This window comes from Suncus etruscus, chromosome 18 (genome assembly GCF_024139225.1).
Source record: "Suncus etruscus isolate mSunEtr1 chromosome 18, mSunEtr1.pri.cur, whole genome shotgun sequence".
Taxonomy (NCBI): Eukaryota; Metazoa; Chordata; class Mammalia; order Eulipotyphla; family Soricidae; genus Suncus; species Suncus etruscus.
This window is the reverse complement of record NC_064865.1, coordinates 29,642,693-29,667,091: the sequence shown is the minus strand read 5'-3', so window position 1 is coordinate 29,667,091 and position 24,399 is coordinate 29,642,693. Positions and strand designations below refer to the sequence as shown.

General features: G+C 38.6%; 1 protein-coding gene across 1 annotated transcript in view; it reads right to left on the bottom strand.

Annotated features, from left to right (window-relative positions):
- The window catches only part of DNAH8 (dynein axonemal heavy chain 8), a 406,635-nt gene that overhangs the window by 123,131 nt on the left and 259,105 nt on the right, over positions 1–24,399 (bottom strand). Inside the window, 4 exon segments of the mRNA XM_049765310.1 lie at positions 1,753–1,908; positions 9,277–9,448; positions 10,249–10,376; positions 23,169–23,306. Of these exon segments, the coding sequence (XP_049621267.1) occupies positions 1,753–1,908; positions 9,277–9,448; positions 10,249–10,376; positions 23,169–23,306 (594 nt within the window).

The window sequence follows — 24,399 nt, the reverse complement described above, 5'->3', positions numbered from 1 at the left end:
AACCAAACCTGAATACAATCAAGCTAACTGGAACTGGGACAGCTGGAAAAGCTGATCCTTCTAACAACCCTAATTTACAAACAATGAGGTAAAGAAACTCTCTCTGGATTCTCTGGATTCTCTGGCCCTCTTGCTCTCTGCTCTAGATTCCTTTCCAGTAAAATGTCTTGTTTTGTCCGTACCCTGGACTTCTTAGATAAATTATTATTTTGAAAGGTGGACAAGAGCCCACCTTTAGACCTTGTGAGAAGTCTTCCTGGAACAAAAATCTATGGTTAAAAAAAAAAAAAGACAGTAAAATAAGCAAGATAATCCACAGCCACGTAGGGCAGTAGAATGCAGCAGGGGACAAATCAGTGTAGTTAGATGATCCAAAAGCTAAATCCAGGAGCATTAGTGCTCCAGGAGACTTTGGCATTCTGTAGTGAATCAGTAGCTCAGCTGCCATTTTCTGGCACTTATTTTCTCCCTCCATTTGTACTCTGATCCTTTCTGGATTGCTCTAGGTTTCTTAAGCAAATATATTGCTACTCAGTGTTCTAGTCTAGAGCATTACTATGTCTTGGGGGTGCTCTTCAGCCCTAGGCAGGGTTCATTTGCTTGTAAAGCTCTGATCTTAGAAGGAAATCTTTCAATATTTTGCTATTACATGTGGGGTTTGTTGCAGATTTTTGGTAAATGCTCTATATTTTAATTAAGATCTGCTTCTTAGCTTGCTGGGTATTTAATCGTGGATGGATGTTGAATTTTACTAAGAAATTTTTTATCTTGAAATAATAACGCATGTTAATTAATTAGTTTCATCATATAAATATCAAAATTTTTACTTCATATCAAGAGCTATATATGAAATGTAGACTAATACCATAAACCTGACTATCGAAAAGTTTGGCTACAGTACATGATACGTAAAGCAAATGTGCCAAGGACATTAATTTGAGACAGTCTTGAAGTTCACAGCAGAAGTTTAAAGAATATACTGTGAGGGTCTAGGAAAGGCTATAGTAAGCAGAGCACAGACATGTGTAGATGAAAGAAGCATTAGACGGGGCTGAAAAGATAACACAGCAGGTGTGGCACTTGTTACTTGAGGCTGGTACCCCATATAATCCCCAGAGCCTGCCATGAGTATCCCTGAGTACAGTCAGGTATAGTGCACAAACATGTAAAAAGGAGACTTAGATATGGACATTAAAGAATATTTATGTGGCATGTAATAGAAGTAGGCAAAAAAAAAGTGGCAGAAAGTGGCTATTAGAAAGAGTACAAGCAAAATTCTAAAACCAGAAGGCTTAGAGTTCTGGGAACAATGCCTAGAAAATGATGAACAGCCTGAACTAGTAGATGAATTAAAATATTGATGATAACAAGAGTCCTAAGAGACTCAGGAGTGCTGAAGCCCTGTCCTTTCCTACCCCTATCTAAAAATTAACTCCAGTTCCAGTACTATATTTTATGAGGTTATGGGTGCCAAGTTTCCAGTGTAGAAAAATAATTTAAAATTTAAATGAAAAGGTCTATTTTTCTACTTCCCCTAAAACCAAACCCAAATCCCAATTAAAAGCCATAGTCAATATTGACAGAAACAGAGAAGAGGAGAAAATAATCAAAGCCTTTGCTCCAATTTGCTATTTCAAAATTTAGAAAGTTGTTATCATAGAAATGATATATTTATGAAAGACATATTCTATTGGAATTTGGGAAATTGTTCAAATTTCAAGATTATTCTCCCATGCACCAAACAGAACATACCTGCAAGTCATTTTCTTTTTCCTTGGATTTAATCCAAGTTTTGCCTTGAGTTTGTGGATCTATAAGGAGTGGATATCTGGTGGCCTTTGTTACAATGATACCATTCTGAATTGAGAGGTCATCTCCTGGTAATCCCTGCAGTCCCCACTCACCAATCTAAAAAACAAGAAACGAATATGAATTTTCACAGACAAAACTGACTTCATTAATCATTTAAAATGTCCATAATATAAAATGAAAATAACTTTTGGACTTTCCTTTCATCAATTTGATGTAACCAATACCTGCAAAAAACCCAAATTTGTAAATTTAAGCCAAATTATATTAACTTAAAAAAGCAAATTTGGGGCCCAAGTGGTGGCACAATGGTAAGGAGTTTGCCTTGCATGTGGCTGACTAGGACAGACAGCGGTTCGATCCCTTGGTATCCCCAAGCCAGAAGCGATTTCTGAGTGCATAGCCAGAAGTAACCCCTGAGTATCACAGGGTGTGCCCCACCCCCACAAAAGCAAATTTATTATCTGGAAGAAATAACACAGAGGGTACTGGCTGACCCAGCTTTAGTCCTTGACATCATATATGGTCTGTTAAGTACATTCAGGAGTGATCCCTGAGCATAAAACTAGAAGTAAGCACTGAGAATTGCCAGATGTGATCCTCCCAGAAAAACAAATTATTGAAAACTTCAAACTAAAATAACAGATCAACTGAAAACCTCAGTGGATGGCCTTGCCAGAAGGGTAACAACAGCTAAGGATAGAATAAGCATGTTGGAAGATGAGATGCAGAAAAACTCAACACAGCAGAAAAAATTAAAAAAGAAACTTAAGACAAATGATCAGGCAATGAAAAAAGTACTCAAGGAATGTGAAGAGATGAAAATAGAAGTCTTTGATAAACTCAACAGAACCAGCATAAGAATCATTGGAGTTCCAGAGGCCCAGGTAGGAGATCTCCAGAAAGAATCAACTGTCAAAGACATCATCAAAGAGACACTCCCAGAGATAAAGACTACATGTAAACAAAGCCTGCCTGCTGAAGAGTACCAGCTAAAAGAGACACAAAGAAAAACACCCAAGACACATCCTCGTTATGATGACAAATCCCACAGAGAAAGGATACTGAAAATAGCAAGATCAAAAAAGGGAAATTACATTCAAAGGAGCATCCCTAAGACTTACAGCAGACACGTCACATGAAAAACTCAAGGCCAGAAGACAGTGACGGGATATTGTGACAAGACTGAATGAAATGGATGCCTCACCAAGAATACTGCACCCAGCCCAGCTCATGTTCAGGTTTGAAGGAAGGATACATAGCTTCATGGATAAACAACAGCTCAGAAACTTCACAGATGAAAAACTAGCCTTAAAGGAAAATTTGAAAGGTCTACTTTAAGACAAGAGAGACCAACAAACACAGCAAACTTATCTACAAAAATGACATTAAATCCTATAATAATCATCTCCCTCAATGTCAATGAACTAAATTCACCAATTAAAAGACACAGAGTGGCAAAATGGGTCAAAAAATGAATCCAACCTTCTCCTGCCTACAAGAAACACACCTGAATAGTCAGAACAAATATAGACTCAAAATCAAAGGCTGGAGAAAAATTATCCAATCAAACAACACCCTCAAAAAAGTTGGGGTGGCCATATTAATATCTGATGACACCAACTTTATACTCAGAAAAGTTGTAAGGGACAAAGATGGACACTATGTACTAATCAAGGGATATGTGCAACAGGAAGAAATCAGACTATTAAATATATATGCACCCAATGAGAGACCAGCAAATTATCTAATACAATTACTGACAAATCTGAAAGAAGACATCAATAATAACACAATAATTGTGGGAGACTGCAACAGGGCCCTGTCAATACTTGATAGGTCAACCAGACTGAAACCCAACAAAAACATACTAGCCCTGAAAAGAGTAATGGAAGAAAGAGGACTAGTAGATATATATAGGACACTCCACCCCAAAAAAACTGGATACACATTCTTCTCCAATGTACATGGGTCATTCTCCAGGATAGACTACATGCTGACACATAAAACATACCTCCATAACATCAAGAGGATAGAAATGTTTCAGGCTACCTTTGCTGACCACAAGGCTGTGAAATTAGATGTGAACTACAAAGGGACACAGAAGAAAAACTTTAACAATTGGAAATTAAACAGCCTGCTACTGAACAACCAGTGGGTCCGAGATGAAATCAAAGAGGAAATAAAAACTTTCCTGGAAACAAATGATAATGAAGACACAAACTATCAGAACCTATGGGACACAGCAAAAGCGGTACTGAGAGGAAAATTTATAGCTTTGCAAGCACACATCAGGAATGAAGAAGGGGCCTACCTGAATAGCTTAATTACGCAACTCATAGAATTAGAAAGTGCTCAACAAAAGGACTCAAAAATAGGGAGACAGAAGGAAATAACAAAGCTGAGAGAAGAAATCAACGAAGTGGAAACCCAAAAAACAATCCAAAAGATCAACGAAAGCAGAAGTTGGTTCTTTGAAAAAATAAACAAGATTGATAGACCATTGGCAAAACTCACAAAGAAAGAGAGAGAGAAACCTGATAACCCGTATTAGAAATGAAAAGGGGGAGGTCACGACAGATATTGCAGAGATCCAAAGGGTAATCAGAGACTACTTTGAGAAATTTTATGCTACTAAACATGAGAACCTAGAAGAAATGGATAAATTCTTGAACACGTATAACCTTCCACAGTTAAGTAAGGAGGATGTAGCATATCTAAACACCCCCATCACTATTGAGGAAATTGAAACTGTAATCAAATATCTGCCCAAAAAGAAAAGCGCAGGCCCAGATGGATTTACTAATGAATTCTTTCAAACCTTTCAAGAGGAGTTACTACCAATCCTAGCCAGGCTGTTCGATGAAATTGAAAAAAACGGAACACTCCCAAAATGCTTTTATGAAGCCAACATCGCCTTGATACCAAAACCAGACAGAGATGTTGCCAAAAAAGAAAATTACAGACCAATATCCCTGGTGAATGCAGATGCAAAGATCTTCAACAAAATCCTGGCAAATAGGATCCAATGCATCATCAAGAAGATCATACACTATGACCAAGTAGGATTCATGCCAGGAATGCAAGGCTGGTTTAACATCCATAAATCTATCAACATCATACACAACATCAACAACAAGAAAAATAAAAATCACATGATTATATCAATAGACGCAGAGAAAGCATTTGATAAGCTCCAACACCCATTCTTGATCAAAACTCTCAGCAAGATGGGAATAAAAGGAACCTTTCTCAATCTAGTTAAAGCCATCTACCACAAGCCAATGGCAAATATTATCCTCAATGAAGAAAAACTAAAAGCCTTTTCTCTAAATTCTGGTACAAGACAAGGCTGTCCACTCTCACCACTCCTCTTCAACACAGTACTGGAAGTTCTTGCTATAGCGATCAGGCAAGAAAAAGATATCAAGGGAATCCAGATAAAAAAGGAAGAAGTCAAGCTTTCACTGTTTGCAGATGATATTCTACTTAGAAAACTCTTAAGACTCTACCAAAAAGCTTCTAGAAACAACAGACTCATATAGCAAGGTGTCAGGCTTCAAAATCAACACACAGAAATCAATGGCCTTTTTATACACCGATAATGATAGGGAAGAGATGGACGTCAAGAAGGCAATCCCATTCACATTAGTGCCACACAAACTCAAATATCTTGTAGTCAACTTGACCAAAGATATGAAGGACCTATACAAAGAAAATTATAAAGCCCTGCTCCAGGAAATAAGAGAGGACACACAGAAATGGAAACACATACCCTGCTCATGCATTGGCAGGATTAGCATCATTAAAATGGCAATACTCCCCAAAGCATTGTACAGATTTAATGCGATCCCTCTAAAGATATCCATGACATTCTTCAAAGAAGTGGATCAAACACTTATGAAATTCATCTGGAACAATAAACACCATCAAATAGCTAAAGCACTCCTAGGGAAAAGAAAAATGGGAGGCATTACTTTCCCCAACTTTAAACTGTACTACAAAGCAATGGTTATCAAAACAGCTTGGTATTAGAATAAAGACAGATCCTCAGATCAGTGGAATATGCTTGAGTTCTCAGAGAATGTTCCCCAGACATATAATTACCTAATCTTTGACAAAGGAGCAAGAAATCCTAAGTGGAGCAGGGAAAACCTTTTCAACAAGTGGTTCTGGCAGAACTGGTTAGCCACTTGCAATAAAGCAAACATAGACCTCCAGTTAACATCATGTATGAAGATAAAATCCAAATGGATTAAAGACCTTGATATCAGACCTGATAGTATAATGTATATAGAACAACACATAGGTAAAACACTCCATGACATTGAGAGTAAAGGCATCTTCAAGGAGGAAACTGCACTTTCTAAATAAGTGGAAGCAGAGATAAACAGATGGGAATACATTAAGCTGAGAAGCTTCTGCACCTCAAAATGAATAGTGCTCAGGATACAAGAGCCACCCACCATGTGGGAGAGACTATTCACCCAATATCCATCAGATAAGGGGCTAATATCCAAAATATACAGGACACTGACAGAACTTTACAAGAAAAAAACATCTAATCTCATCAAAAAATTGGGAGAAGAAATGAACATACACTTTGATAAAAAAATAGAAATACAAATTGCCAAAAGGCACATGAAAAAATGCTCCTCATCACTGATCATCAGGGAGATGCAAATCAAAACAATGATGAGATACCATCTCACACCACAGAGATTGGCACAAATCACAAAAAATGAGAACAATTAGTGCTGGCAAGGATGTGGAGAGAAAGGAACTCTTATCCACTGCTGGTGGGAATGCCGTCTAGTCCAACCTCTATGGAAAGCAATATGGAGATTCCTCCAAAATCTGGAAATTGAGCTCCCATTCGACCCAGCTATTCCACTCCTAGGGATATACCCTAGGAATACAAGAATACAATACAAAAACCCCTTTCTCATATCTATATTTATTGCAGCACTATTCACAATAGCCAGGCTCTGGAAACAACCAAGATGCCCTTCAACTAATAAATGGCTAAAGAAACTGTGGTACATATACACAATGGAATATTATGCAGCCGTCAGGAGAGATGAAGTCATGAAATTTTTCTATACATGGATATACATGGAGTCTATCATGCTGAGTGAAATAAGTCAGAGGGAGAGAGAGACACAGATTAGTCTCACTCATCTATGGGTTTTAAGAAAAATAAAGTCATCTTTGCAACAATCCTCAGAGACAATGAGAGGAGGGCTGAAACTTCCAGCTCACTTCATGAAGCTCACCACAAAGAGTAGTGAAGTTATAGAAATAATTACACTGAGAACTATTAAAATCATGTGAATGAATGACGGAACTGGCAAGCCTGTCTGGAGTACAGGTGGGGGTGGGGTGGGGTGGAGGGAGATTTGGGACATTGGTGGTGGGAATGTTTCACTGGTGAAGGGGGGGATTGTTCTTTACATGACTGAAACCTAATCACAATCATATTTGTATTCAATATGTTTAAATAAAGGGAAAAAAACAAATTACCTAATAACTATTTTCCTCAATAACTCAAGTCTAAGGGCCAGAGTGGTGGCATAAGCAATAGGGCATTTGCCTTGCACGCGCTAACCTAGGATGGACCACTGTTCAATCTCCTGATGTCCCATATGGTCCCTCAAGCCTGAAGGAATTTCTGAGCACAGAGTCAGGAGTAACCCCTGAGCATTACCGGGTGTGGCCCAAAAGCAAAACAAAATAAAACAAGACAAAACAACAACAAAATAAGAATGAGCCTGGAGGAATTTCTGAGCACAGAGTCAGGAGTAACCCCTGAGCATTACCGGGTGTGGCCCAAAAGCAAAACAAAATAAAACAAGACAAAAGAACAACAAAATAAGAATGAGCCAATATGACTAGATTACTAGATTACTAATTAAGTATAATTAAGTATAAGTGTTTAAAATATGGTGACACTAGTGTGTGACCAAACAGACCAGAGTTAAAGGATACAGTGAATATACAGAGAAAACAAGCCCTAATAGTCAGGCTCTGAAGCTTCTACAGGGTAGAAAAATAAAGGGAGATGAGATGATGAACAAGTGCTCATCAATGACTTTGGGGAAAAAAAAGCATTTCCTTTCCAGATTATAACAAATGGCTAACCTGCCTTGATGTGATTGATAAAATTACCCCAAGCGATAACTGAATCAGCTGTCACTTGCATTATTATTCCAGCACTTTCAAAAGCCATAACTTATTAAAGTATAACCTGACTCCTTTGCCTTTCCAGTCTCCCATTAATCATTGTTTGAATCAGAAGAGATTCTTCTTCTTTTTTAAAAAACTTTTAAATACAGATAAAAAGAAATTAATATCAAGTCTTCCCTAAGGAAATTGGAAGACATAGGTACAAATCAGAAAGCAGCTCATGAATACAAATTTCCTGCAAAGTATTGAATACCACAGGAGTTTTGCAACTCATACTGAATGTTGACAGTGGCATCAAATTTCCAGCAAAGAGGGTAGTGTAGAAGGATTTAGTTGGGCATGACAAAAGATTAGAAGGCAGGTACAGCAGTTAGAACACTTCCCTGGCAAGTGGCTGACTCTTTTTTTTTTTTTCTCCCTCCCTCCTTCCCATCCCTTGCCTGTATTTGAGACAGGCATTCTACTACTCTCACTCATTAAGATTGTCATGATAGTTGTTAGTGTAGTTATTTCCCTAATTGCACCAATACTCCTGATGGTGAGCTTCATATTGTGAGTCAGTCCTTCTGGCCCTCATCTCTATTATCTCTGGGGATTATTACAACAATATCCTTAATTTTTCTTAAAACCCATAGATGAGTGGCTGACTTTTACTTAGTTCAATCCTCAGCATTCCCAGAGCACTGCCAGGAGTAGTAATTCCAGAGTGCAGAGCAGGGAGTAAATCGTGTAGCCCCCAAACAAAGCAAAACAAAACAACAATAACAAAAAACAACAAAAATTATAAGGTTAATGCCAGTAATTTACTTTTGTCTAAAATGCTTACTTTTGCCTAAAATGTTCAAAAAAATTAACTGTTTAATAATGAGAATTGTAAGCAGGATGTAATATTAGAAATTTATAGCTCAAGGCTGCAGCTGTGGTGCAAGTGGTAAGGCATCTGCCTTGCCCACACTAGCCTAGGATAGACTGCGGTTTAATCCCCTGGCGTCCCATATGGTCTCCTAAGCCAGGAGCGATTTCTGATCACATAGCCAGGAGTAACCCCTGAGTGTCACCGGGTGTGCCCCCCCCAAAAAAAAACACACACACAAAATTGAACTTTGAGTTCATCATACTGCCTACCTTTTATACCACAAAGAAAACCCCCGTTTTTTTTAAGCTTTTCTGTATTTTAAAATAATCTTTTTTATTAAATTGGATAAATAAAACATTGGGTACACCTTATTTTGGGATCAGAAATAAACTGAAACTAAAATTAAAATATAAAAGTAAACTTACTGTGGGAGGATCCACCAACATTGAAATAAGATTCAGATTTTCAGTGAAAGGAATTTTCCGTGCTCTCATCTCTAACTCCCACTGATCTTTGAGCAGATAGTTTCTAAATATCTGATTGAAAGGACCAAGGTAGGAAAGAAATCCTGTGCACAGCAGAATATCACCTACAAGTCTGTTAAAAAGAAAAATTAAGCAAGATGACTCACTTAAAAAAAACACACAAACACAAAAGAATTTACCTAATTCCAAATTCTTCCACTAAGGAATCTGCAGGGTCCAATTAGTGGCTGGTTTACTCTCTAGGTGAAAGTTCCTTTGCTCTATGTGTAGGACTAGGTCACCAGAAGTGAAGAAATGGTGGGAAAAAATTGGACTCCAAACCCTAGATGAGACATGTGGCTAGGTCAGGGAGCAAGAAAGGAAGTTCCTTCTCTCTAAAGGTTGCAGGAATCCTTGATTTCTAGAGGATAAAAGTACTCCTTTCCCATCCCAAGTCCTAAACCTATTTTTTCATTTCATAACCTTCTCCTCACTCTTCTTTCCTCTCTTCTGTCTCTTTTTCAATTTCCTTTCACTCTCTAAGTTTTCTGAGGATATGTCAACGAATGCCCTTGCATTTTGGACAAACCATTGATTCCCAATTTTAAAATAACTAGAGTGGACCTTTCAATTATTCTGACAATTCTGAACCCGATTGGAAGCACACTCACATGGAAAACCCTGAACTAAAATAGAGACAGAAATGTTTCACAAACAATGTTTCAGATCTCTTTCACAGCTGTTCCAGCTCAACTCACAAAAGCATGCACAATTCAGGCTCTGTGAATACTTGACTTTCTCAGGTGCTGGGGATATGAAAGAACTGAAACAAGATCTTACCAAGGGCAAAGATCTTATGTTTTTCTCCTGTCACCAAAAATACTATGTGAAATGATGGCAAAGAACAATGATAACAAAGACCCATGCTTTTACCTATTGATCTGAGCCTTGAACTCTTTACTTTGTGCCGTCCAACGCACTTTTTCCCCACTCAGCCCATCAATGAGTGTGGAAGCTGCCTGCATCTTCTTCCGACAATTATCAGCATCACTGAGCAAATCCTACACATATAAAGGCAGAGAGTCTCAACCACCTTTTATGTGGTTTGATTTAGGGCCACAATGAGTGATGCTCAAGGCCTACTCCCAAATGGAATTCATTCCCAGAGGAGCTCAGGGAACTATGTGGTACAGATATGGAACCCATGCCTTATTCATGAAAAGCATGTGTCCTCAACACTCAATATGCTTTAAAAATATTAAATCAGGGGCCAGAGAGATAGCACAGTGGCGTTTGCCTTGCAAGCAGCCGATCCAGGACCTAAGGTGGTTGGTTAGAATCCCGGCATCCCATATGGTCCCCCGTGCCTGCCAGGAGCTATTTCTGAGCAGATAGCCAGAAGTAACCCCTGAGCACCGCCGGCTGTGGCCCAAAAACCAAAAAATAAAAAAAAATTAAATCAAAAAATTTTGTTATATGCACATAAAGGGACTGGAGAAATAGTACTTGTGTATATATGCAATATGTATATATGCATATATGTATATGTGTATATATATAGTACAAGTATAATGTGTTGTCTTGCATGCAGTCGACACATTTTGATCCCTCAAACTGCATATGGTTCCCTGAGCACCACCAGGAATAGTAAGCTCTGAGCACCACAAGTGTGACCCCAAAATGAATACATATATTTACACAAAATACGTGAGAATTTCGATGTGACATATAATCTAAAAATACAGTGTGAGTAAAAATTTATATATAAAATTCTGATAAATCATTCATAATCTAGTTATTTTTACCTGACTAAATTTTGAGAAGCAATTTTTCAGGAAAATAGCGAGATCACATAATTAAAATATTATTTCTGTAAAATCATATCAAAATAGAATAAAATATACCAAATATACTATCTCAAGTCATGAACTTTGTCATAATTTGAGTAGAGAACAGTTGTGAGCTATTGTTCAACACAGCTATTATAAAATATGAGATGAAAAATTCACAATAAAATATACAATTAAAAGGAAATGTAATAAATATCAAAACTCATTTTTTCCTACAACTGGTTATTTTTCACTTTGTCTATCCTCAAATCATAGAAGAGTATATCATTGGGAATGACTGTGCATCTCCCTTCACTCCATGCCTGTATTCAATATCATCTTATTGGTAGCTTCATTCTGGCAATAAATGGAACGCTTAGATCTGATAAATTAGAAACACTGATATTTTTTCTTCCTCTTTCCCATTCCCACTACTCAATAGTCTCAAATATCTCAAATAGTCTCATTTATCAGATCACCACTGCTTGAATCTTAATCCCATGAAGTTACATCAGGGTTCCTACTTGCCATGTAAAACTAGATTTATTGCTGTCAATTGCACCACCGAGTAGTTCCTAAACCAGATATCAACCTATTTTATAACTTTAAAGTCAGTATTCACTTGGAATGAATCAGTTTTTTCTATAGAACATTAGTGAGCTGCTTAATTTCCAGGTATTAAACAATTATTTTATTTCTCCATGTCTGTTTCTAATTAACTTCTATTGCCATCATTGTCTGAGAAGATGGTTTATTTAATTTTTATTTTCTTGACTTTATGGAGGTAGATTTTTTGGTCCTGCATTTGGTCTATCTTGGAGAATGCTCCTTATGTACTGGAGTGCTCTCTCATTTCTTCCTTCACAGCCAGTATTTCTTTGCTGAGTTTTTAGCCTATTTGATCTATTATGAGATGATAGAGTCTTGTTGAAGTCTTCAACCACTTGAGAGTTGCTATTGATATCTTTCTTCAAATCTTTTAGCAGCTGTGTTTTAAGTAGCTTGCTGACCCTTCATTTATTGCATATATATTTAGGAGTGTAATTCTCTTCCTTATGTACACATCCATTTATTGTCTGCTTCTGGCAGACATTTTTCTTCTCTCTCTCTCTTTCTCTCTCTTTCCTTTTTACCTTTTAGACACTGTGATTTGCAATATTGATTTCCTCCTTTAATTTTGCTTTTGGTACTTGACCTTTATCTATGGGTTTCATCATTTTGCTGAGAACATATCTTGGAGACTTTTTATTTGGATCTCTGTCTTTCTGATCCTGAAGAATTTGTCATCAGATATTAATATGGCCAACGAAATTTTTCTCAGGTGTTAGTTTGCTTGAAGAATTGTCTTCCAACCTTTGACTTTAAGTTTGTGATGATTCGGACTATTCCAATGTGTTTTTTACAGGCAGAGAATGTTTAATTCAATTTTTAAATTCTTTTTGTCACTCTGTAACTCTCTTTATTAAATTACTTTATTTAGGGGCCGGCTGAAGGAGTGAGTGAGGGAATTTCTGTCTCTTTGCGCCGGTGTCTGGATCGGACCCTTTCCCCAGGGACCCCGGCGGGCCGGCTGGAGGAGTGAGTGAGGGAATTTCTATCTCTTTGCGCCGGTGTCTGGGTCGGACCCTTTCCCCAGGGACCCCGGCGGGCCGACTGGAGGAGTGAGTGAGGGAATTTCTGTCTCTTAGCGCCGGTGTCTGGGTCGGACCCTTTCCCCAGGGACCCCGGCGGGCCGGCTGGAGGAGTGAGTGAGGGAATTTCTGTCTCTTTGCGCCGGTGTCTGGATTGGACCCTTTCCCCAGGGACCCCGGCGGGCCGGCTGGAGGAGTGAGTGAGGGAATTTCTGTCTCTTAGCGCCGGTGTTTGGGTCGGACCCTTTCCCCAGGGACCCCGGCGGGCCGGCTGGAGGAGTGAGTGAGGGAATTTCTGTCTCTTTGCGCCGGTGTTTGGGTCGGACCCTTTGGCGGGCCGGCTGGAGGAGTGAGTGAGGGAATTTCTGTCTCTTTGCACGCGGCATTTGGGACGGACCCTTCCCCAAGGAACCCCTGCATGCCAGCCGGAGAGGGTTGAGTGACTCCCTTCCCCCAGGTGGGTGACTAGAAAGTCAAGTTGAGCGACCCGAACAGACGGGAGAGATAGGGCCAGCCATCTGGACTCGCAGGGGAACTAGAGCAGTCCACCTCCCTGGACCCTGGAGTGGACCAGGGACTCCCCAAGGGTGAGGACAGAGCCTGAAGGGTTGGACTGAGGGAACCCTTCAAGGGAGGCGTGGAGGGGGCGGAGCTCCATTGACTCCCAGAGAAAGGAGGGGGGACTGAGAGCTAGGCTCAACAGCGCCAGTAACCATTGTGGCCAGGAGTGGAACTGCACTGCTGACAGAAATAAGGAGCAGAAAGGGACAAGACCCACAGCAGGAAGGCTGCACTCTAGGTAGCAAAGGGGAGGAGAAAGGGCTAGGCCCAACAAACTCACCCAACAGGCCCCTCTAGAAACACCTTCAGGAAGGGGACCAAAGCAGGCCAAAATTAGAAGCCAAAGCACTCCAAAATACACCATTAAATACAAAGAACAATGCGTAAAGCAAGGAAATCGCTAATAACTGGAGACACCATGACAAACCCTATCAAATTTCCAAGTCCACCAAAGCGCACAGATCCACGGGAAGAAGACCTAAAAGCAGTCATGAGGAAGGAAATGCAAGAATTACTAAAAGAATTAAAAGAAACCCTAACAACCGAATATAAAAAATCCATGGACGAACGAATCAGCCAAATTAAAGAAGAAATGTCAAAGAACATGAGAGAGTCCATACAAAAAGAAGTGAAGGAATTAAAAGACAAGGTAACAAGCCTTACGAGCAGAAACACAGAGTTGGAGAAGCACATAGAAGAACTCGAAGGAAAACTGCAATCAAAAAATGATCAAGAAACCAACAAAGAAATAAAAGGCAAAGCACTGGAAGGAAAAATCCAATATCTAATCAACAAGGACAAAAGAAACAATCTAAGAATTGTGGGTATACCAGAAGGGGAGGAAATAGGGAAGGGGGTAGAACAGGTAGTCGGGGAGATAATAACAGAGAACTTTCCCACCCTCTGGAAAGACAATTCAGGACAAATCCAAGAAGTCAAGAGAGTCCCTAATAAAGTAGACCCCAATAAACCCACACCAAGACACATAATAATCCAAATGGCAAAAAACAAAGAGAAAGAGGAACTCCTGAAAGCAATAAGGGAGAAAAAAAACCTCAAGTACAAAGGAAAGGACATAAGAATCAAACCAGATCTCCCATTTGAAATAATTCAAGCAAGAAGACAGTGGAATGACATATTTAAACGACTGAATGAAAGAAATTTCCAACCCAGGGTCCAATACCCAGCAAAACTATCATTCATATGGGAGGGCAGACTAAAAACATTCTCAAACATGAATGAACTTGAACTATTTGTGCAAACTAAGCCGATCCTAAGCGACTTACTCAGAGAAGAATTACACAATCCAAACCCCCGATTGTAACAACAACCACTCCATACAATACAACTGTACAACAGTCCTCTCTATCAATAATTTCCCTAAATGTAAACGGACTAAACTCTCCAATTAAAAGACACATAGTAGAGAACTGGGTTAGGAAAAATAAACCGGACTTCTGCTGTCTGCAAGAAACACACCTACAGCTACAGGATAAGCACAGGCTTAGAATAAAAGGATGGAAAGTAATTATTCAGGCCAATGGAAAACAAAAAAGAGCAGGGACAGCCATTCTTATATCAGACCAAATTGTATTCAACCTCAAGAAAGTGATCAGAGACAAAGAGGGTCACTACTTACTGGTCAGGGGAACATTAGATCAAGAAACACTAACCCTGGTCAACATCTATGCACCTAATGTAGAGTCACCAAAATATGTGAGGCAACTACTGGCAAACCTGGAGAAACACATGAAGGGAATTGTGATAATAGTAGGGGACCTCAATACTCCACTATCACCACTGGACAGATCCTCCAAGCAGAAAAATAGCAAAGAAATAAGAGCTCTAAATGAAAAATTAGAAGATTTAGGGCTAACAGACTTATATAGAGCCCTCCATCCCCAGAAAGCAGAATACACATTCTTCTCAAACCCACATGGAACCTTCTCCAGAATAGACCATGTCTTAGGATACAAAGCCAACCTATGTAAGATCACAAAGGTAAGGATCATTAGAAGTACCATTTCAGATCACTATGCAACAGAGCTTAAAATTGATGTCAAGAAGAAGCAATGGAGGAAAACTAATACCTGGAGACTAAACAACATGCTGCTTAACAACAGCTGGATCAAAGAACAACTCAAGGAAGAAATAAAAAGATTCCTTGAGACAAATGACAATGAAGAGACAACATGTCAAAATCTATGGGACACAGCAAAAGCAGTAATTAGGGGGAAACTCATAGCAATACAGGCCTATGTCAAGAAACAGGAAAACAACAAAACCAACAGTTTAAAAGATCACCTCAAAGAATTGGAACAACAGCAACAGAGAAATCCAACCACAACCAGAAGGCAAGAAATAATAAAAACCAGAGCAGAAATAAACAACATCGAAACTAAGAAAACAATACAAAAAATCAATGAGACCAGGAGTTGGTTTTTCGAAAAAATAAACAAGATAGACAAACCATTGGCAAGACTCACCAAAAAAAAGAGGGAAAACACCCAAATCACTAGGATCACAAATGAAAGGGGAGAGATTACAACAGAACCCCAAGAAATACAACATATCATGAGATCATATTATGAACAACTATACTCAACTAGGCTAGAGAACCCAGTAGAAATCGACAGATTCTTGGACAAACACCCTCCTCCAAGACTGGAAAAGGAAGATCTAGAAAGTCTAAACAGACCAATCACTTCAGAGGAAATTGAAGAGGTAATTAAAAAACTCCCTAAGAACAAATGCCCAGGCCCAGATGGATTTACAGGTGAATTCTATCAAACATTTAAAGAAGACCTATTACCACTGTTCCAAAGGCTTTTCCAAACCATAGAAAAAACAGGAATCCTCCCCAACTCCTTTTATGAGGCTAATATCACACTCATTCCCAAAGAAGGCAAAGACACCACCAAAAAATAAAACTACAGACCAATCTCACTAATGAACATAGATGCAAAGATACTCAACAAAATCTTAGCAAACCGAATCCAACACTTCATCAAAAAGATCATACATCACGACCAAGTGGGTTTCATACCAGGAATGCAAGGTTGGTTCAACATACGCAAATCAATAAACATGATACATCACATCAACAACATGAAAGACAAAAACCACATGATCATATTAATCGATGCCGAGAAGGCATTTGACAAAATCCAACATCCTTTCATGTTAAAGACACTCAGCAAAATAGGGTTAGAAGGAACCTTCCTCAAGATAGTTACAGCTATTTATGAAAAGCCTACAGCCAACATTATACTTAATGGCGAGAAACTAGAAGCATTCCCACTAAGGTCAGGAACTAGGCAAGGCTGTCCACTCTCTCCACTCTTATTCAATATAATCTTAGAAGTCCTAGAAATAGCAATCCGACAAGAGAAGGGAATCAAAGGAATTCAAGTAGGGAAAGATGAACACAAGCTAGCTCTATTTGCCGACGATATGATGATATACATCAAAAACCCTAAAGAGTCCACAGTAAAACTCCTAGAAACAATCAACCAATACAGCAAAGTGGCTGGATACAAAGTCAATACACAAAAGACAGTAGCGTTTCTATATACAAACAATGAAGTTGAGGAGAGAGAGATTAAAAATACAATCCCATTTAAGATAGTATCAAAAAATATCAAGTATCTAGGAATAAACCTTACAAGAGAAGTGAAAGACCTTTACCAGGGAAACTTCAAAACACTTCAGAAAGAAATTGAAGAAGATCTAAAGAAATGGAAGAACATCCCATGCTCATGGATAGGTAGAATTAACATAGTCAAAATGACTATCTTACCCAAATTTCTATATAGATTTAATGCAATCCCTATCCAAATTCAGACACAATTCTTTAAAGAAATAGAACAATCAATCACAAAATTCATCTGGAACCACAAAAGATCCAGGATAGCCAAACACATACTGAAAAACAAGAAGCTGGGAGGCATCTCCTTACCTAACTTGAAACTATACTATAAAGCCATAGTAATTAAAACAGCATGGTACTGGAACAGAGACAGGAGCTCAGACCAGTGGATCAGAACAGAATTCCCAGACATAAACCCCCAGATATACAGCCAACTAATATTTGATAAAAGAGGCAAGAATCTGAAATGGAACAAAGAAAGCCTATTCAACAAATGGTGTTGGTACAACTGGAAAACCACATGTACGAAAGTGAAAATTGACCCATACCTCACTCCTTATACAAAAGTCAACTCAAAATGGATCAAAGACCTTGAAATCAGACCTGAATCTATAAAGTTTATCGAGAATAAAATAGGCAGAACACTCGAAGACCTATATATCAAAAAGGTCTTTGAGAACGGAGCACCAATGGCAAGAATGTTAGCATCAAATATAAACAAATGGGACTACATCAAACTAAAAAGCTTCTGCATGGCAAAAGAAACCCTACTTAACGCAAGAAGACAGCTAACAGAATGGGAAAAAATCTTTTCACTTGACATATCAGATAAAGGGCTGATATCTAGAACATACAAAGCACTCAGAAAGCTGAGCCCCTCAAAACCAAATAAAGCCATAGAAAAATGGGAAGATGAAATGAATAGACACTTCTCTGAGGAAGACAGAAGGATGGCCAACAAACACATGAAAACATGCTCACCTTCACTCATCATCAGGGAGATCCAAATCAAGACAACAATGAGATACCACCTTACACCAGTGAGGTTGGCTCACATCAAAAATAATGGAAACAACCTTTGTTGGTGAGGATGCGGTATGAAAGGAACTCTCATCCACTGCTGGTGGGAATGCCCCCTAGTCCAACATCTATGGAGAAAAGTCTGGAGAGTGCTCAAAGAACTCAGAATTGATCTGCCATTTGACCCAGCAATTGCTCTACTAGGCATATACCCACAAGATGGAAGGACATTCATTCCAAAATATATATGCACCCCACTATTTATTGCAGCACTCAGTATAATAGCCAAATCTTGGAACCAACCTCGATGTCCAACAACAGATGAATGGATCATTAAGATGTGGTACATATACACAATGGAATATTACATGGCAGTCAGAAACGATACAATCACAGACTTTGCAGCAACATGGATGGACCTAGATCATGTTATGTTAAACGAAGTAAGTCAGAAGACAAAAGATAAACACAGAATGGTAGCACTATTCTGAAACACCTAGAACACATAGTTTATACACAACTAAATCCTATCAAATAACAGGGTAGAAACTCCGAACACTGTAATAGTCAGCATAGACGTGGGAGCAGTGTCCAAAATACATGAAAAAGGAACAACGCAAACTCTTGACTACACATTATACCACAAAGAAAACAGCAACAACAGAAACGGCAGCATAGAGAGAACAGGTATGTAATCAGACTTCTACAACAAAGGTCCACAATAATCCCTTAGAGTTCATATACAGGAACACAAGTATAGAACACCAAGGGAAATCACGGACTACAATGGCAACATACCATAACACTACCTTTTAATACCTTTATCTTACTATACTTTAAATAACCTCTCAGCTTTTCTGCCCACAGGTGCCCTTGGATACAAAGGGCGGACAAACTAAGGTGGCAACTCGGGATACCACACGGGATACCATACCTTGCTTGCACTACGAGATGGCCACAAGAAAACTCTTTAACATACACTTTATCTTTAGGTAATACCTTCATTTAGGAATTGAAGCACGTGACCAGTCAGACCACTGAAGCAGTACCTGAGACGTACAGACTTAAACTACAGGCTCTATTCTTCGAACACATTCAATCAAACCAGCATTCCCTTGCTATTCTCTCCCCTCTTCTCACTACTTTTTTTTTTCTTCTTCTATTCTGCTCATTACTTTTCTCCCTTTCTCCCCCCCTTTTCTCTCTAAGGTATTTTCTCTTTTCTCTCCCTTCAAACCCTTCCCATACACCTTCCCCTTTCCCCCCTCCGGAAATCCAACTATCCCCTCACCCCTCAATCTCATCCAGATCTCCCACCATATTAAAACTCTTCACCCCCAGTCCTTATTCTATTAGGCATCAAGATCGACCTCCTACCCAACGAACCAGTACCCAGCACCCAGGCGAGAGGACACCCAGATAAAACCACACCTCGTCTCCTGAAAGAAAAGACAGCCAACTCCCCTATGGACTCATGCTGCGAGGCCCTCCCGACCAACTCCCCCTAACGCGAACTGCTCCTTGAAACCGGGCTTAGATCCAAAAGTATCCCCAATGCAAGAACTCTTCCAAGACCCCCCTGCCGCAAATATTTACCAATCTGAAGAAGGTCAGGGGGTGGGTTAGGAAGATGCCTGGGAACCCACACACCACAAGAAAAACCCAAAAGACAATGGGAAAAACTGTACTTCCAACATAGGCATAAGACCTGTAATACACCACCTCTTTACCTGCCCTCCCCCAAATGTAAGGTAGTCTTTTGCACCACTTTGGTCCCATAAAAATTTCGCTAACTCATTTTATTTCTTTTTTTTTTAATTTATTTATTTATCTTTTTTTTTAAATGTTTGTCCTTCATATATATTTGTGAGCACATACAGTTTCAATCCCCCCCCCTTTTTTTTTTCTTTCTTCGTTTTTTGGTAGGTGACCTGTGACTGTTATCCCATCAGTCCACCCACGAATACACAGACATTATAATGTAGCACCACTTCCCCCTACAAAGGCACACTAAGTAAAGGGGAAATTTTACATTTAAAAAAAAAATAAAAGAGAGCTCTTATCTACTAGAGATAGGAACTCATAGTTATTTAAAATATAGGGATATCTCCTGCCTTGAAAATATGTCATGTGGAATCAAATTAGACCTCAGGTGATTAGATACCATTCATCCAGCCTTGAACCCTGGATCTCCGACATAGAAACGGCACAGCTCTCCACAACAGCTGCAGGAAACAAACTCCATCCAGGACAGCCTTAATACGACGAGACCAACAACAAGGCCCAGCTCTAACATGATATCCTGACAACGGGGAAAATGCGATCATCTTGACCTTAGAGCAGATTAGCCTACCTTACCAACTAACGACAAGACAAAACCAGAAGTCTTGGCTCCCTTTGGTAGGACAAAAACCCAAGATCGGGATTTACAGATGACTGGCTGCTTGATCCACGACCAGACTGTATACATCTTGGGACCAATAAATAAGCCCTAGTTTAGGGTTTGAACTATGACCTGCACAAGAATCATGATCCCCAGCCCCAAAGATCCGGCAGAGACAATTGTAACGGAATGGGGCTTTTGGGAGCACAAAGAAAGACGCTATCCTAGGTGCCACCCTAGGCTCAGTGCAAAGACCAAGATCATCAACCACAGAAGATGGGTTAAAATGACACTGAGGTAACAGAACCTCTAGAACCACAAAGACTGACTTCATCATAAGTCCCACCTCAGGATCTGTACAGATACTGAGACCTCTAAACACAGAGCAGAAGTCTTCCACACACCAAAGGAAAAAAAAAAAGAAAGGAAAAAAAAAAAAAAAAAAAAAACCACCGGGAAAGTAAAGGATCCTGAGCAATGTCTAGAGTTGATCCCATGACAGTATGCTCCAAGGACGGAGAAATCCCATATCTCTTAGGCCAAGTGAATTCTTTTTCGAATGACCCCAATATTTACTGTGCCAGTGCAGGAGGGAAAAAAACAAAAATACAAAAAGCACAAAACCTTGGTTATTTTTTTGATATAAATATATATATTACCTTCATTTATTATTGTTATTATTATTTTTGATTTACCAATCTATTTTGGTCGATTTCTCTGTTTGGGTGTGATTATTGAAAGTGTAGTCCCCAATTATACTTATTTTTTTTATTTATTTATTTTTTTTTCTCTTCCTTTCTTCTCTTTCGTTATGTGCTATGCCATGTTTCTTAATTCAAGACCATGGCGTGATTTTTGTTTGTCTGTTTTTGTTTTATTTTTTTTCTACTTGTTTGTTTGTTTGTTTTGTCTGCTCTGTGTGGTGCTTATCGATATAGCTGGAGCCCTCACTGGACATTTGACACTTCTTTTGGTACTAGTGGAGTGTTTCACCTACTTTTTCTCCATCTCCCAGATTGATGATGAGAGCCTTTAGAAGGACTCCGCCCATTTTCGGGGTATTAGACTCTTACCCCAGTTTATTGCTTTTTTCTCCTTCAACAAAACCACGCAACTTGAACTAGCTAGTCCTGACTCCAGATAGAGGGGGAAATAAGGGAGGCATCAGGACCAAACAGGTGCAAGACTACTAAGTAGTGGGTTAGATACAGAGGGGACCACATATTCTAGCCGCCCTGGGGTGAGGGAAAAGGAAAAGGGAGGTAGGATAGAAACGGAGGCGTAGGGATGACAATTTGGCGATGGGAATCCCCCCTGATTTTATGTAAATATGTACCTAAAATATTATTGTCAACAATATGTAAGCCACTATGATCAAAATAAAAATTTATATTAAAAAAATTACTTTATTTAAACACAATGATTATAAAGTTGTTTATAAAATGTTGAGTTTTTCACAGTTGCAAAGTTATTTATGACTGAGTTTCAGTCATACAATGTACAACACCCTTCACCAGGGAACACTTCCTGCCACCAATGCCTGTTTCTCTTCCCCCCCCCTGCCTGCTTCTGGCAGACATTTTTCTTCTCTCTCTCTTTTTCTCTTTCCTTTTTACCTTTTAGACACTGTGATTTGCAATATTGATTTCCTTCTTTAATCTTGTTTTTGATACTTGACCTTTATTTATGAGTTTCATCATTTTGATGAGGACATATCTTGGAGAATTTTTATTTGGATCTCTTTTAGCTGGCAACATTTAGTCTCTAGAATGTGGAGTCATGCATGCTCCAGTTCTGGGACCTTCCCAACAATAATATCTTTGATCATTGCTTCTTCAAAAGGGCTGTCATCCTGGCCCTCTGGGACCCTGACATTTTTTTATTGTTCCTCTTGATTTCATCCTGAAGTTCTTTGTCAGCTGTTCATTTATTTCAAAGACTCTTCCCATCTTATCCTGTTGCCTTGAAGTGCTTTGCACTTCATCTTCAAGCTAACTACTTCTGTACTCAGCAGTTGTTATTCCAATGGTGTAGCTTTCCAGTGAATTTTTTATTGCACCTATCAAGTTTGTCAGTTCTATTATTTCTATTTGATGTTTTTTTTTTCTGATCATCTTCTCTTGTTTTATTGTCTTTATGACCCATGGTTTCCTTGAGTTCATTAACATTCCTAACATTTCCATTCTAAAGTCCTTATCAGAGAGGTTAGTTGACTGATGCTGGTTGGGTGTTCAGAGCTTCCATCTTTGTTCATTAAGCATGGGAGAGGGGTTTCTACATTGCTTTACGACTGTGACTTTTGCAGTCTGAAGGTGTGTGTGGCTGAGTGACTAGAGGTAATGTGCAGCTGTGGACTGAGCAGAGTGGTGCACTCTTTTTGGAACGGCTGATGTGGATGGCAACATAGAGTGTCTGAGTCATAAAGAGCCCCCCTATGCTTCTATGCTGTTATCTCTTCCTCAGTGACCATAACGCTGGACAAATCTTAACTGGTGGGGCTGGAAGACTCTCTGCTCGTCCTGGCACTTTTCTCTCTTGGAACAGCTGACATGGTGGGGAGGGTGTCAAAATGGCATTTCTGAGAACAGAAAAGGATTCTTGAAAGCACAAACAAGAGTTTGAAGTATTCAGGATCCCAAACAAGTAGACTATTTAGTCAGTGAATAATAGAATTTAGCTGATTTTTTTAACCTATTAAATTCATCTAGTTTCTAAGATTCTACAAAAATTATGTGACTTTGTTGTATGTCCCTGCAATAATTTTTTGCCTATTATCTCACCATTTTTTCATTCATGGCTCCATCAAATTTTGCTTGAACTTTATCCAACTCAGCTTGTTTTTCATCAAGCAGTGCCTGTGCCTTTCCCAGTTCAGCATTAGCAACTGATAAACGACCCTCTTGTTTGGCCAGGTTAGCCTTAAAAAGAAAAAGAGGTGATCAGTGTGGATTATATTAAGTCTGAGACATACTCATAGTTTAATTTCATAAATAATAGCATGTACTATGCAATTTTTGCCCTGTAGGATATATGAAGGTGAGCAGGGCATTCAGATGGTTTGGAGCTATTTCATTTTAGTACTTGCTTTACTCTTAGTAATTAAAACACAATATAAAAGATATGGGTGATGCAGCAATATACAAAGGAATAAAAATTACCTATGATTTTACCCAGAGATAGTCTGTGAGCACTTTATAAAGAAGTTTTAATGCAGTGTAACTATTTTATGTCTTTAAACACACTTTATTTGCATTACATTGCACATAGTATTCTATTATTTGCATATATCATAATTTACTTAAACTTTCCTCTACTTTTAGACATTTTTCTTTGCCCCACTAATTTATTATAATAAAACTATTACAACAGATAATATTTTATAAAATATAATAAAATTATAATAATATAGTTATATAATTATCTATAAAATATAATATATACAAATATATAAAATATGTAAAATATAAAACAAAGTTAATAGTTATCATCATATAATAAAATTGAATAAATATTATACTATACAAATATAATACAAATATTATGCTGTGATAAATTATATGAATATATAAACATTTGGATGATTCATTTGATAAAAATAAATTAGGTAACAGAAATTAGATACAGAAAACATATATCCCTTAAGGTAAAATTTTATAATGCCTTGAAAAGAATGTAACCACAACACAGTCACTACACCAGAATACAGCTTTTCTTTTTTCTATTCTTGGTGTTTGGCTATACTTAGCTGTGGCTTAGACTTATTCCTGGCTCTATGCTCAAGGATCATTTTTGGCAAGGCTTGGGACACCATATGGGGTGCTCAGGATTAAATCTGTGCTAGCTATATGCAAGGCAAGTCAGCCCCATGAAGCATTTATTTTGTAAAATTACTATACTTGTTTTTCCTCAGTTCTGTAAGATGGTAACTATTCCTTATAAATTCAAAATAATTAGCTGCAATTCTATCCTTAACTATTAAACAGGCTGAATGTGATTCAGCAATTTCATTCC